The sequence below is a fragment of the Ostrinia furnacalis genome, unplaced genomic scaffold (genome assembly GCF_004193835.3).
Source record: "Ostrinia furnacalis isolate ACB-3 unplaced genomic scaffold, ASM419383v2 OfSCF4495, whole genome shotgun sequence".
NCBI classification, from domain to species: Eukaryota; Metazoa; Arthropoda; class Insecta; order Lepidoptera; family Crambidae; genus Ostrinia; species Ostrinia furnacalis.
Window position 1 is genome coordinate 389,588 of NW_021134734.1, and position 16,843 is coordinate 406,430.

Sequence of the window (16,843 nt, forward strand, 5' to 3'; positions counted from 1 at the left end):
CGTTTTTCAAAAGTTTTGACAAACATTACACGTTATGTGCATGTACACGTACACACACAAGAAAAGCTCACTCGCCTTCGTGAGTTGCAAGAACTACACTCGACATCAAATAAATCGCACCTCCCGCGACAAGCATTTTCAAACTTATGCATCCCCAATTCCCACCAATATTGGCACCATTTAAAAGCCTAGTTCTAACCTTCATTAATTTCATTAAAGGAAAGGTTTTTACCCCAAAAATGTGTCTTTAGAAGGATCCAGAGTCACTTCTTCAAAAAATAGGTAGTTACGCTAGAGCCAAATTTTATGGCTATAAAACTGTTAAGTTGGGATTAATCGCTATCCATCTGTTAAAGAGGACACGTGAGATCATTATTTGGTTTTATAACCATAAAAATTTGTCTAATTTATCCCATAGGTGGGCCCAAAGTGAGGTATTTTTTCAAGTCACATTTATGGTATATGTTAATCATTTATTAAGAAATTAAATGTGTTTTTTTTTATGGATATTTATTGGGCTTTCAAATAACACCAATATTGTTGGGGCACCATGATTGTGTCAGAAGAAAATCTTTAAAGTTCGCGTCACGGAAGGTGCGGTTTATTTGATGTTGAGTATATAATCACTTTTGCAATGAAAATCTTATACCACATCAAAGTTTAATTTCTTTTCAGAACTAAGTAATAAATAATAATTTAAAAATTAAATTGGTAATTTCACCCGTGAGTTACTTCGTTTTACATTATCATCGCCTTTTAAAAACCATTAATAAAGTAAAATGTTAAATCATTACCCAATTGGTTTGTAAAATGTTCTCTCTTTCACATTTGAATTTACCAAATGGCTTTTCTATTAAACACTTTTTAAGATCAAAGTTAGTATAGTCGGAAACCAATTTCCAAAAAAGAAAAATAAAGAGGAAAAGTTGTAAAACTTATTAAGCTTTTACTTGGAAGTGGCAGAGTTGATGCCACCGGAACTTTAGTAAGATAACATTGGTTCAAAACCAATGATTTTTGTAAATTTTATAAGTTAGGGTTAGACAATGAAGTAGAAAACTCCAAATCTTAGAGCAGCAGCACCTAGCACCATTAGTTCCCAACACGATGCCAATAATATCACTATTTTTTTTTAAAGATTATTAGCAATTTATATTGCACAATATTACTAATATTCCCGTTAGCCCCTCGTATTAAGCTAAATAAGCTTGTGTTACGAGTGGGCTCACCTATACTCGTACAAACTTTTTTGTTCCCATGGTACACATTTGTTCTGCGATATTCAACCTTATAATGAACCCAAATTAGGGTTGGACTGTACCTTGTGAAGACCTTTTCAAGCTTCCGCGAACATCAAATGGACCGTTAACACCGGCGGGTCGAAAAATCAACTTTATTAACTTATAATCTCAATGTACCTTATATGTATGAGCTAACAATGTTGTGTGCTCATTGATCCATTATTTCAGTACAAAAGCATTCAGAATTTCATTCAGTTATTAACATTACACACTAAAATAATTTTCATGTTACATGAAGTATTTTTACGAATGAAGCGCGGACGTAGTGCTTATTATTATTCTGTGGCACGGATGACAGCACATCACTATGATTTGTGTGTTATTTTGCGATTTTAATGTATTACTCTGGTGTGTGACGATTATACTCGTACAATTCATTGCTAAAATAGTAATATTAAATGCCGCGGGTTGTAGAGCGTAATTTAAAATAAATACTTAAATTGCAAGCGTGCTCATTATAAACAGACTCATTATTATAATTGATTGCTTGATTTATAGTGTTAATGAGAGAGGTTTTTGCTCAACAGTAGGGCATTAACTTTGGCCACAAGTGTAGGCTTTCAATAACTAAGACAGGCCGTGGGCGAATCGCCCTGTTCGTCCATTAGTTATGCTAATCAACTATAATTTGCAATAAATTAAAATAACTTAACACTTTTGGGCCTGGAAACTTAATCTTGTATCGAGCGTACGGTTTTTGCCATTTAATTGGAAATGTGGGGTATAAACATTGCGTATAAAATGTTAATCGCGGTCCGCTTATGGCTCTATTAGGAGAAATGGTCGGTACGAAGTGTTCAAACTTTGCTTTAATAGGTAACCTCTAATAATCCGGCTTACTTAAAAGGCTTAGTCCGTAATTTTGCTTAACACAAAGTTATGTTAATCCGAAACAATTTCTTAAGCATTTGAAATAGCGTTTTGAATCGTTGAAAAACAGCTCTTATTTGTACTGAGTTGCTAAAATGCAGCGTAAACGGCTTAAAGTCTAGACTCGGTAATTAGTTTACGTCTTGAACGGTAATTTATTGCGCGATAGTAGGCTAACGCTGGTTATCGTACTCTAGATTTACTTTATTCCGTGTTTAATAGTTTAATTTTGCTGCTCAAATACAACAACTTTTCCTGAGAGCCGTTTAGAAATTCATACAACATTATGTAGATAATACAATCAAGTCAAAATAGAAAAAAATTGTAAAACATAATGGTTTTTCACAATGCGAAAGTTCAGAAAAGGTAACATAGGCAATTAAGCTGTACCTGGCGTTGTTCTATTAATTGTAATTTTGAGGTTTATGTGTACAATAGCTTTATTTTTGCTGTGTAATAGCATCTATTACAATCTAAATATACATATATAACTCAAAGGTGACTGACTGACTGACTGGCATAGTGATCTATCAACGCACAGCCCGAAGCACTGGAAGGATCGGGCTGAAATTTGGCATGCAGGTAGATGTTATGACGTAGGCAATAGGCATCCGCTAAGAAAGGGTTTTACGAAACTCCACCCCTAAGGAGGTAAAACGGGATCTACTCGTACCTACGCGTACGAAGTCGCGGACGGCCGCTAAGTATAGTCAAAATATATAACTCAAAGGTCAAACTCAAAGGACTGACTGACTAACTGACATAGTGATCTATCAACGCGCAGCCCAAACCACTGGACGGATCGGGCTGAAAGTAGATTTTATTACGTAGGCATCCGCTAAGAAAGGCTTTCACGAAACTCCAAAAACAATATCAACGCGTACGAAGTCGCGGGCGGCCGCTAGTTATATTATAAGCATGATATTTCCTACGCAATAGCCTTAATCTAAGACTGAAACGTTTCCCTCGAAGTTAAGCATCAGGTAATATAGCGCATTCCTTCTAGTACTAAGGAGAATTCAAATTACATCCATTGAGATGACGATGAGGCATTTTTCACTGGAATGGACAATTAAAAAGAAGCATAGTACTTTCTTGTAATTTAGGAGTAGGTGTCATGAAATTTAAGGTGATTGATGTTCTTCACAACATTAAAAATATATTTTGTGATTTTAATGATGTAAAATCAATGGAATTATCATCATCGTCAGCGCTTTACAGTCCAATGCTGGACCATAGTCCATATAATGAGCTCATAAGTCTGCTCCATTTTTGGTGGAGAGTTTATAAAAGAACGTACTAATTAATATACTAATTACTCGTATCTGGTACCACTCTACGCTCTTACAAATTAATGAGTAATTCTTATGAAATTATCAGCAAATAACATGCAATTTCTAAATATACCGTACGTGGAAAGCTTTACATATTTAATAATATGGAAAACCTGTGCTAGTAACCTTTCCTCCTTATTGTTCCCATCCTTCAGTCATTGTATCGCATCTGATTTCACCCAAGCAAGCCGTAACATAATAGACGTAGTTCCAGTACGTCCTCACTTAGTTGCCAAACCTAGTAATTATGGTATCATCATGATATATCATCATAATCATGGTTTAGTTTACGGCGCTTCTTCTCAGCATTTGTCTTAAAGCGCTGAAAAAAAGGCTAGTAAAGGCTCCTTATAAGCTCGATCGGTCATTTACAAGTTACATCTAGCTTAATTATTTCAATCTAGCGGCCGCGACTTCGTACGCGTGGATCCCGTTTTACCCCCTTAGGGGTGGAGTTTCGTAAAATCCTTTCTTAGTGGATGCCTACGTCATAACATCCACCTGCATGCCCAATTTCAGCCTGATCCGTCCAGTGGTTTGGGCTGTGCGTTGATAGATCGCTATGTCAGTCAGTCAGTCAAAAAAACAAAACTTTTTGGCTAGGCATTTACTGTTTATACTGCCTTATAGGATTCAAGGCAAGTGGTAGATACAACGTGAAGTGAAATGTCCACCGAGCCTACTCTATGCACTTACTGTGGCAGCTCTCATCTTGACGGCCGTGTGAAAACGGTTGACGATTAATCAGCTGTATCTGTTCTATAACGCGGGGCTAATGGATTTAGTGCAGTTTTCCACTATTCCGCAATTAGTGCGTCGCTTGAGGAGCTGGCACGCCATTTTAGGCGGTACCACTCCGACAGTCGAACGTTTTTGCCTTGCAATCATTACCAGTGTTTAGTCTGTTGGTTAAACTAGTTAGGCTTAGGTTTTGTTGTTACACAACATTGTTTTACTACATTTAGCCTGACGAATTGGCGTCTGGGGCGTTTAAGGATGGCTATTGATTTACAGAAAGGTAAATTGGGGATTTGTACTTTTCTACACGTTTTTATTGGTTGGGTCTAGTAAACTCTATTATTGTTTACTGGGATTATACCTTGGTACTTTCGGTACGAGTATAACCACAGGTACATAACGTAGTATTTTAAAGTAGATGAGGTCATTGTGTTATTTGACTCTAATTACATGATTATTGAATATGCAAGCCTTTATATTTGAAAAAAAAAACCTAGTAAATTCAAGAAATTACCTGACGTAATAGTGTGTACAGTAACAGCAGAGGCCCGAATGTGGAGTCAGATTCCTGCCTATTTCCACGCCTGAAGCACTAACCATTAGCATAGTTTACATTGGTTTAAAACCGTTAATACAGAACTCTTATTTTAGTGATTAACGATGCAAGTTCTAAATCCCTCATTTGTCCCGTAGCTGATGGCGTGCTGTCGACCGTGAACGTGGTGGAAGCACTGCAGGAGTTCTGGCAAGTGAAGGCAGCGCGCGGCGGCGGCGCAGGCGGCGGTGGTGGCGCGCTCGTCATCTACGAGTCCGTGCCCGCCGCGCACCCGCCATATGTGTGCTACGTCACGCTGCCCGGCGGAGCGTGCTTCGGTAGCTTCCAGGTATGACCGACATATAGCGGCAGCGGTGCGCTCGTCATCTACGAGTACGTGCCCGCCGCACACCCGCCGTATGTCTGCTACGTCAACGCTGCCCGGCGGCGCGTGCTTCGGAAGCTTCCAGGTATGACCGACATATAGCGGCGGCGCGCTCGTCATCTACGAGTCTGTGCCCGCCGCGCACCCGCCATATTATATGTGCTACGTCACGCTGCTCGGCGGCGCGTGCTTCGGAAGCTTCCAGGTATGACCGACATATAGCGGTGGCGGCGCGCTCGTCATCTACGAGTCCGTGCCCGCCGCGCACCCGCCCTATGTGTGCTATGTCACGCTGCCCGGCGGCGCGTGCTTCGGAAGCTTCCAGGTATGACCAACATATAGCGGTGGCAGCGGCGGTGGCGGCGGCACACTCGTCATCTACGAGTCCGTGCCCGCCGCGCACCCGCCATATGTGTGCTACGTCACGCTGCCCGGCGGCGCGTGCTTCGGAAGCTTCCAGGTATGACCGACATATAGCGGTGGCAGCGGCGGTGGCGGCGGCGCGCTCGTCCTACATCTGCTACGTCACGCTGCCCGGCGGTGCTTGCTTCGGTAGCTTCCAGGTATGACCGACATATAGCGGCATCTACGAGTCCGTGCCCGCCGCTCACCCGCCATATGTGTGCTACGTCACGCTGCCCGGCGGCGCGTGCTTCGGTAGCTTCCAGGTATGACCGACATATAGCGGTGACAGCGGCGGTGGCGGCGGCGCGCTCGTCATCTACGAGTCCGTGCCCGCCGCGCACCCGCCATATGTGTGCTACGTCACGCTGCCCGGCGGCGCGTGCTTCGGAACCTTCCAGGTATGACCGACATATAGCAGTGGCAGCGGCGGTGGCGGCGGCGCGCTCGTCATCTACGAGTCCGTGCCCGCCGCACACCCGCCATATGTGTGCTACGTCACGCTGCCCGGCGGCGCGTGCTTCGGAAGCTTCCAGGTATGACCGACATAATAGCGGTGGCGGCGCAGGCGGCGGCGTTCATACTGTTTTCTGCTCAAAACATGTGCTACGACAACTACCTACGATATGCTACGACAATCAAATGTGTTACGACGATTATTTGTGCTACATCAAACTAACCGAGGGTGCGTGCTTTCGATACTTCAGGTATGGTCAAGATCTCTACGAAAAGTTTTCGACTAGGTATATCCGTTTACTGCTCCAAATATGGCATGCTGCTATAAGCGTAGCGGTTGACTCCGACTAGCTTTCATTACTGTTTATTGATCAAATCCTTTGCTACGACGTCGACAACTACATGTTCAACGATGAATGATGACAGATTGATAGATAAATTAATTTTATTGTACAGTCACGGAATGAAAAGGTTCGTCAGTTTTCAAATTGATTCCTTCAACGAATCGCGAGCACATAGGTATTACCTTTTGAAACTATGTTACAGAATAATCTCGAGTTAGAGAAAATAATCTTTAACTGTTCGTCAGTAAAGTTCAAAATTAGTCAGATCAAAGTTGTTGGACGAGTTAACTTGTCAAGAAGATTATTATGATTGATAAACTAAAACTTTCTTGTTGGTTCAACCTGCCATTATCTTTAAAAAAAACTATATTTTGTAACATTGCACTGATGGGATAGAAAATTAAACAAGCAAAACCTTATTCGTTAGCAAACGTCATATTTATTTAAATGTAAGAGCACTGTTTCTTGCACGGTTATGTTGGCAGGTTTGACTTTTACAGTACCCAGTGCAAGCGAAAACCGACACTAAGATGACGAACCTTTTCATTCCGCGACTGTACTTAATTTCATGTAAGTACTAAAATAACAACCTTACATCCTACTTATAACAGTAGAAACCGCATAATACCTACTGTAACAAGAATAGCAGCAACAGTACATTTTATTTCGGAGAATACAGCGAAAATAGCTTCACCCATAAAGTTTTCCGTCGAGATTTCAGAATCACGAGCTTGAGTACCCACTGCTGAAATTGTTAGTGTCCAGTCCGGGCGTGCAGCAGGCGTGTGACGTCACGAGGCTAGGGTTACCAGATGAAAATATCAAAAGTCCGGAGAAAAGGCCTGATTTTCATTGAAAAATCGTGAGATTTTGTTGCAGTTTGAGAAGTTTCTATAAAACGTACTGAAAAATTTAAAAAGTCGAATTAGTATTGCTTTTATACACGGAGGATTTCAGGGGACCATACTCACGCATAGCCACTTGGATAAATGTGTTAATTTTAATATTTTGCAATTTATTACTCAAGTTATGGAAGACTTTTTTTATTTTATCTTTAAAATGTACTGTACCTATTCATTACAAATTCTAAAAATCCTGAGGTATGGTAAATTGGTAACCCTACACGGGCGGAAAGGGCTGCCCGAACTTAGCGGGGGTTACTCCGAAAACGTTTTCCGAAGTTTCGAATATTGCCATCCCTTTCACAAAAAACGAGATGCCAGCGTGAGTGACGGTGACAGTTGGAACCGACACTACGTAAACAGTGTTTCTTAGGCCCAGTTTTTTGATTCGTAGTTAAAATAACCAATAGTCAAATTTGACAGATGTCAAGTGACAAGTGGTTAAATTTCAGAAAAAAATGTTTTTCGAACAATGGTTAGCTTGACTTTTAGTACATTTTTTAACTATTAGTTAACATTTTGTTAATATTTAACCATTAGTAGCAAAATTTAACAATTTGTTATTTTAACTATGAATCAAAAAACTGGGCCTTAGTAGATGTTTGCAAGTAGCGAACTGAATTATATCGCTAGCATTAGGAACATGGAACGTCTTGAAGTATTGATGCTGCATAAGGGAACGTGGGCTGCTGACCTAGTTAAGGTTCGGCCAAACCAACGCGATCACACGTGATCAGCGATGCACGATGGCGATAAATGCATTTAAGTCTGGTCGCCATCGCATCACGCCGGCTGCTCGCGTGTGATCGCTTTGGTTTGGCCGAACCTTTACAGAAACTAATGTTGGCGAGGTAGTTAGTCACTTGGTACCTTGCTGCGGTGCAGGGTAAGAAGTTCGAATCCCGTTGAGGGCAGACTTAGAAAGTATGATCGGCTTGAGCATTTATGATCGGTATGGACGTTTACTTACAGTATACGAGTTTATTCAAACGCATATAATATGTATTTTATTGTCGAAATAGAAAGCTCTACCTTAAAAATAGAAAGCTCTACCTTAAAAATACAAATCCTCTGCTTAGTTTGGAGTTATGTAATTTGTGTAATAGTTGAAATAGTTTCATTTTATTACATAAAGCGTGGTACTAGAAAACGAATTATTTCAAGGGGCCTTACCCACCTCACCCAGTTCCCAGTCAATTTATAAAAGTTAGTTTATTAAATTGACTTCACCCGGAAATTGAGTTCTTTCATTCAAGGCCAGTTATCGCACCTCGTAAATTGTTTTGGTTCCTTTTTGGGATTAATTCAATTTCACGATTAGAAGGAGTCAGCTGAAAATTTCATATAAAAAAGTGTTATAAATTACTGAAAAAAATAATGAAAATGAAATATTTTATTCAGCGACACAAAACAGCATCAAAAATATGAAACAAAAGTAAAGAGAGTACTACTGCCAAAATCAAAGCTAAAATCGAGAATGCTTTAAGAGCGTTTACGCCGTTTGGCGCAAAAACAGTACTTTTTCAACTCGTTACAATCATTAACCAGTAATACTACAAATATGTTATAGGCATAAATAGTTAGGCAATTTCGTCGTCTAAATAGTTAATTGAGAAAATATTGCGATTAGTTTAGCATTTAAGAATTCTATCAAGATAAGTCCACACAGGTTTTGTAAATTTCCACTTTANTGGCAGCGGCGGTGGCGGCGGCGCGCTCGTTCTACATCTGCCACGTCACGCTGCCCGGCGGCGGCGCGTGCTTCGGAAGCTTCCAGGTATGACCGGCATATAGCGGCGGAGATCGTTTATATACCGCTAATATCATCAGGAGTTGACTCCTACTAGCGATCATACTATTTTCTGCCCAAAACGTGCTACGACAACTACCTACGATATGCTACGACAATCACATGTGTAACGACGACTACGTGTGCTACATCTCGCTACCTGGGGGTGCGTGCTTTGGAAGCTTCAGGTATGGTCGAGATCTCTACGAAAAGTTTTCAACTAGGTGTTATCCGTTTACTGCTCCAAATATGGCATGCTGCTATAAGCGTAATAGTTGACTCCGACTAGCTTTCATTACTGCTTTCATTATTGACCAAATCCTTTGCTACGACATCGACAACTACATGTTCAACGATGAATGATGACAAATTGATGGATAAATTAATTTTATTGTACAGTCGCGGAATGAAAAGGTTCGTCACCTTAGTGTCGGTTTTCGCTTGCACTAGATATTGTAAGAGTCAAACCTGCCAACATAACAGTGCAAGAAACAGTGCTGCTAACATTTAAATAAATATGACGTTTGCTAACGAATAAGGTTTTGCTTGTTTATTTTTCTATCCCATCAGTGCAATGTTACAAAATGTAGTTTTTTTTATTTAATAGAAATAATAATGGCAGGTTGAACCAACAAGAAGGTTTAAGTTTATCAATCATAATAATCTTCTTGACAAGATAAATCGTCAAACAACTTTGATCTGAATAATTTTGAACATTACTGACGAATAGTTAAAGATTTTTTTCTCTAACTCGAGATTATTCTGTAACATAGTTTCGAAAGGTAATATGTGCTCGCGATTCGTTGAAGGAATCAATTTGAAAACTGACGAACCTTTTCATTCCGCGACTGTACTTAATTTCATGTTAGTACCTAGTTAGTACTAAAATAACAACCTTACATCCTACTTATAACAGCATAATACCTACTTATGTAACAAGAATACCAGCAACAGTACATTTTATTTCGGAGAATACAGCGAAAACAGCTTCACCCATAAAGTTTTCCGTCGAGATTTCAGAATCACGAGCTTGAGTGAGTACCCACTGCTGAAATTGTTAGTGTCCAGTCCGGGCGTGCAGCGGCCGTGTGACGTCACGAGGCTAGGGTTATCAGATGAAAAAGCCTTAAGTCCAGAGAAAAGGCCTGAGATTTTGTTGCAGTTTGAGAAGTTTCTATAAAACGTAGTGAAAATTTAAAAAAAGGCGCATTAGTATTGTTTTATACACTGAGGATTTCAGGGGACCATGCTCACGCATAGCCACTTGGATAAATATGTTAATTTTAATATTGTGCAATTTATTACTCAAGTTAGGAAGACTTTTTTTATTTTATCTTTAAAATTTACTGTACCTATTGCTTTAGAAATTCTAAAAATCCTGAGATATACCAAATCCTGCCGCAATCCTGGGAACAGTCCAAAAATCCTGAGATATAGTAAATTGGTAACCCTACACGGGGCGGACTGGGCTGCCCGAACTTAGCGGGGTTACCCCGAAAACGTTTTCCGAAGTTTCGAATATTGCCATCCCTTTCACCAAACCGAGATCCAAGCGTGAGCGACGGTGACAGGTAGATCCGACACTATAGTTCCAAAATACTGGACTGTCCTGTCGATGACATTGACAGTGGGGCGCCACCGTCAATACCGGATCGCTAGTTCAGATTTTTGCCATGTTGGAAACCATATAGTTGAACGATGGTAGCGCCCCCCTGTCATTGAGTTTGGCGGGACAGTTCAGCGTGGGTCATCTATACGTAAACAGAGTTTCGTAGTAGATGTTTGCAAGTAGCGAACTGAATTATATCGCTTGCATTAGGAACATGAACGTCTTGAAGTATTGATGCTGCTGCATAAGGGAACGAGGGCTGACCTAGTTGCAGAAACTAATGTTGGTGAGGTAGTTAGTCACTTGGTACCTAGCTGTGGCACAGGGTACGAAGTTCGAATCCCGTTGAGGGCAGACTTAGAAAGTATGATCGGCTTGAGCATTTATGATCGGTATGGACGTTTACTTACAGTATACGAGTTTATTCAAACGCATATAATATGTATTTGATTGTCGAAATAGAAAGCTCTACCTTAAAAATTCAAATCCGAGTTATGTAATTTGTGTAATAGTTGAAATATTTTCATTTTATTACATAAAGCGTGGTACTAGAAAACGAATTATTTCAAGGGGCCTTACCCACCTCACCTTCCCAGTCAATTTATAAAAGTTAGTTTATTAAATTGACTTCGCCCGGAAATTGGGTTCTTTCATTCAAGGCCAGTTATCGCACCTCGTAAATTGTTTTGGTTCCTTTTTGGGATTAATTCAATTTCACGATTAGAAGGAGTCAGCTGAAAATATCATATAAAAAGTGTTATAAATTACTGAAAAAAATAATGAAAATGAAATATTTTATTCAGCGACACAAAACAGCATCAAAAATATGAAACAAAAGTAAAGAGAGTACTACTGCCAAAATCAAAGCTAAAATCGAGAATGCTTTAAGATCTACTCTGTATTAAGTTAGAAAAATTATAAAATGATATCTTTTTCTATTCAATCACAGAATGTGCAAGTAAAACTGAAACAAAGACTATTATTTAAAATCTGAAAGGAAAACCCAAGAGGGTACAACAGAGAACAGTGTAAGTAATAATGTGCAGCTTTCTGTTATATTCCGTTACAGAAGACACAGTTTTGTTCTGCAAAAATGAATTTTTCAACCGAGTTCATTTCGCACGGCGTCCCTCGCAGCTGGATAAAATATATCTCGAATATGTACGCCACGTTAGCTAAATTAAATCAGGCATTTTGGGATTTATGCAATTTTATCATTATGAACTGTCCAAATTGGGACGGCGAGTGTACGTTTTATTCGATTTCGAGCTCGCACAATGGAATACATAATTGGAATGCTTTTCTATTCTCTCACAAAGTACAATTTAATTATTGTAATTGACGTAAAATAAGTTATTTTTACTTGATTAATTGAATTTATGAGGTAATTCAGATAAAATATGACGCTAATGCTATTCAAATCTTATTTTCACCGCTTTAAATTGAAATTCTGTAATTAAAAGCTTTTTGTACCGTAATCAATTACCTACTAGTAGTTCACGTTATACCATGTTGTATCTTGCACATGTTCTTTTAAAACAATCTTCACTGATTGTTCTGTGAGAATTTCTAGAATGAAAACTTTCACAATAAATCAGATATTACGCTTAATTTAAAGCATTATTGTAGAAAATCGCAAGTTAGTCATTTGCATAAACCAGCTGACAAGGGATTCCATGACTTAATTAATATATCGATTTCCACAACTAAATTCAACAAGTTAATGAAACCATTTGTTCCACGAGCGGATAGTCGCAGAATTTGTTATTTATTACACTGAAATTAGCAGCGGAATTTGGAGGCTAAATACGGTTGCTACCTGAAAGAGAACTGAAGCCTTTGCCCGAGTTTGAAATGGGTTTCATTTCTCGAAATTAGGAAGCAATTTTGCTCTCTGACCGGTTTTTAGATCGGTATGTTTTGTGAATTTTTAAACAATTCAATTACAGAATACTCATTTTGTCGGCCGTTTGGTGTAGTGGTTCAGAACGGACTACTATGCCGAGAGGTCCCGGGTTCGATTCCCGGCCGGCCAGAAATTGAAATGATGAATTTTAATTTCTGTGACGGGTCTGGGTGTGACTATGTATAATATTTATGTATTTAAAAAAAAAGTATATAAGTAGTATATCCGTCAAGCTAGCACCCATAACACAAGCATTAAGTTGCTTACTTTGGGGCTAGCTGGCGCTGTGTGAAATTGTCCAAAGATTTATTATTATTATTATTATATTATATAAAACTGTAATCTAAATCTAGTTTGCCCAGCAGCTTTGTATACGCTACAATCTATAAAATAAATGTCATTATCATCATGAATGTTACTTTGGGGGAATGGTAAATTGGTATCTTACTAGTAACTTCGAGATCTATCAAAATAAGTGTCGTGAAACTTTATTATTTATTTACAATAAACAGATTTTTTTTTAAAACTAAGGCAAACTTAACTCTAAACAAAATGTCGTTACATTAGTTTATGTTTGCCCACAGAACTGCCCCACGAAGGCCGAAGCGCGCCGCAGCGCTGCGAAGATCGCGCTCATGAACAGCGTGTTCAACGAACACGAGTCGCGGCGTATCTCCGAACACTTCATCGAGAAAGCCGTGGCGGAGGCGCGCGCATCCTTCGCTGGTGATGCCGCCGCGCACCATCAGGATCCTAGCGCGGGCATCGCTGCCTTCAGGTGAGCATAATAAGTAAACAGTAGGCAGATATAAAGACAAATAGAACTGGGTGTTCAACGAACACGAGTCGTGGCGCATTTCCGAGCACTTCGTTGAGAAGACCGTGGCGGATGAATAGAAGGATCTTCTCTATCATCATTCAAACTTAAAACCAATGCTTAGGACATTTAGACTCAGGAATTTTAACATTTGAACCAATTAAAAGTCTTCGAATTTATTTCACTGAAGGTTCATGCTTGAGTATCGTTTCATAATACATGAGAATCATGAGATGCTGCAAGTCCTTACTACTCCCAGATTCTCAACCAACTCTTCCATCCACAGATTTATGCTGGAAGCGAACAAAGGGCGGACAATGCTCGAGTTCCAAGAGCTGATGACGGTGTTCCAGCTGCTGCATTGGAACGGCTCTCTGCGGGCGATGCGCGAGCGCCAGTGTTCGCGGCAGGAGGTGGTGGCTCACTACTCTGCGCGCGCGCTCGACGACGCCATGCGGGAGCAGATGGCTCGCGAGTGGGCCGCGAGAGAACGCGACGCGGCCTCGGGCGCGGGCGGCGGCGTCATCCGAACCGAACTCGCCCGCGCTGAACGGGAACTCCGCGCGGCCCGGCTCGCTGCAAGAGAGCTCAGGTTCCCCAAGGAGAAACGCGACATCCTCCTGCTCGCAGCGCGACTAGCGCCGCCTCAGCAGCAACAGTGATCTCATCGCATCGCCGCCGGCGCGTGCGCACATTGCCGCGGGATTCTTAATCTACAGATAAACACTCAGTACCTTGTTTGACTTTGTTAATTAAATTAACTGAATGTACTTTCTTGCTTAATCACCTTGTGAGCTGAAAGTCATTAGCAGCTCTACACTAAAATACACTTGACGGAATTTCAGAACTTTTAAAATTATTCACATGTACAACTGGAATCAAGGCAGTCTGATATTTCATTTCAGTTTACAGTATCACTTGAATTCACTTTTTACTGGCTAGTAGGCATAACTACTTAACATCTGGAACACAAGTAGATTTTGAGGAGAGTCGGCTGCATCCCTCTTTTAAACTCCTCTATAAAAAGACCCTAAGATGTCCCGCTACCAATGTGAGCACGCATTTGTTATTTAAGTGTAGTTTTATTATGTAAGAGTATATTTCATTCGACCCGGTCTCCTGTCGACGTAGAATAAGGCGAAGTGACACAACTCCGCCTATTGCGGTAACCTGCGCGCGAGTGAGGCTGAATTCACAAAGAGGTTTTCGTGTGCACGCGGCTTAAGATTCTATTTTTAAAAGTGTATTCCCAGCTGTAACCGCAAGAAGGTGCAGGTGGAAACCTCATTGTGACTCTTAGCGAAAGGCGGCTGGCCGCCATGTGATTGTTAGTTTTCTAATTGTTAAAGATATACTTATTCCTTTAGTGGCTCGTAGAGCTTTTCGCCAAGCGTTGGTGTGTTTGGGTTTGACGTCATCGCAATATACGGACTTGTGCAATCACATTATAAATAAGATATCCCCTTACTTAAGGACCAAATCATTAAACAATAGACTTAGTTTATACAGTCTGCTCGCCAGATATTTTATCAAGAGGATATAATGACTACAGAATACCTAATAGAGTAGTAAGTAGTATTACAATTTACTTTTATAACAGTCCAGATTCGTATCATGTAGAAATTCGTTGAAATTGTTTGAAATTGAATAAATGATGTTTGGAAAGTGCTGGTGTTTTATTTAAGTAATAATATAATTAAGCAAATAATATAAAGAAAACTGGAATAACTTACTTGAATCTATAATTACTCAAACAAACTAATAGTATAGATAGTTAGATATTCTCCATTCGAGCTAAGCTTCATTCTATTTCTGAATGTTTTATATCCGGAATACCACTTCTGTGGTCGGGCGTATGAGATCCTTTAGAAAAGTGAGAAGGCCCTTTACAAATAGCAAGGCGTTGTATTCCCCATGAAATTGATGTTCTGAGAAAAATTCTCTCGCCGCTTTTATTGAAGGCTACATGATATTCACCCATTATTTTTTATAGAATAGTAAAAAGAGCTTTTCCTTGTGTGTTTTGTGGCTAATAAAATAATAATATTTCACCCGTTTCATACAAAAGCACTTAAGTGTCATCATAAATAATTTTGCTCGCACTTGCTCATAAAGTGGCCTTTTAATGGAATATTTTTAGGTTTATTAGGATTATTCAATATCGCATTATTTAAATAGTGTATAAATTATTCCAAACTAGCTGTGCTCGGGACTTCGTACGCGTGAAAATAGTTTGAATAATATTTTCAATTTTGGCAACATTTTCTTCAATAAATGGGCTATCCAACAATGCTTTATTAATCTAAGCCAACAACACAATATTTCGTCCAAAATACCTCAGTGCCTGAAGACGAAAGTCTTCAACCAATGTGTGTTACTAGTGATAACTTATGGCTCGGAAATGTGGCCTCTCACTATAGGCCTTATACAGAAGCTCAAAGTTGCACAGCGTGCTATGGAGAGGGCTATGCTTGGTGTTTCTTCAGAAATGAGGAGATCCGTAAACGAACTAAAGTCGCATACATAGCCCGACGGATTAGCAAGTGGCAATGGGCACGGCGGCACATAGTACGACGGATAGAACTGACGGCCGATGGGGCAGCAAGGTTCTGGAATGGAGGCCGCGTACCGGAAAACGCAGCGTGAGACGTCCACCTACAAGGTGGACCGACGACATCGTAAAGGTAGCAGGGAAGCGCTGGACGCAGGCCGCTAACAATCGAACAACGTGAAAAGCATTGAGGGAGGCCTATGTTCAGCAGTGGACGTCCTATGGCTGAAATGATGATCTAGTTCTTGAGATTATTTGTCTGTGTATCAAAATTGATTGTTTCCCTAATATTAATAAATAAATAAATCATATCCTTAGTAGTCCAATAACATTTTGGTAGAATTATTTCAAGTAGAAGCGCTTAAGAGATATATCTAGAAAGAAAAAGAAAAAGAAAGTTCTGAACTGATCGTAGCCTTTAATAACGGCGAAGTTTTAAAAGCTCCGTTTCCCTGTTGCAGCCTGTTTAAATATTAGTTTCAAACTTTCATAATATTGAATCGATTATGAAAATAAATTATTCATACTCGGTATGATCTTAAAGACGTTAGCATAGAAGAATAAAGTTAGTATTATCCTTTTTAATCTTCTTATTTATTTGTATTGTTATGGGTGTTTTCTACCTATACCTAATATGTAAGTATTTACAAAAAAAAGTATTTAAGTAATTATGCTCGTGCTTTGTCCTCGAGATTAGAAATAAGAACTACATATGTAGTATCACGTACGGTGATGCCAGTTTACGCACTGTTAGTTGAGGATATNCAAGAGGATATAATGACTACAGAATACCTACTAGAGTAGTAAGTAGTATTAAAATTTACTTTTATAACAGTCCAGATTCGTATCATGTAGAAATTCGTTAAAATTGTTTGAAATTGAATAAATGATGTTTGGAAAGTGC

General features: G+C 39.7%; 1 protein-coding gene across 1 annotated transcript in view; it reads left to right on the forward strand.

The window, feature by feature from the left end:
* Positions 1-14,963, forward strand: part of lft (Limb expression 1 family member lowfat) — a 29,109-nt gene extending 14,146 nt beyond the window's left edge. The window contains exons 2-4 of the mRNA XM_028314042.1: positions 4,937-5,127; positions 13,156-13,349; positions 13,675-14,963. Coding sequence (XP_028169843.1) covers positions 4,937-5,127; positions 13,156-13,349; positions 13,675-14,050 — 761 coding nt within the window. The 3' untranslated portion in view covers positions 14,051-14,963. The remainder of the gene's footprint in view (positions 1-4,936; positions 5,128-13,155; positions 13,350-13,674) is intronic.
* The last annotated feature ends 1,880 nt before the right edge of the window (positions 14,964-16,843 follow it).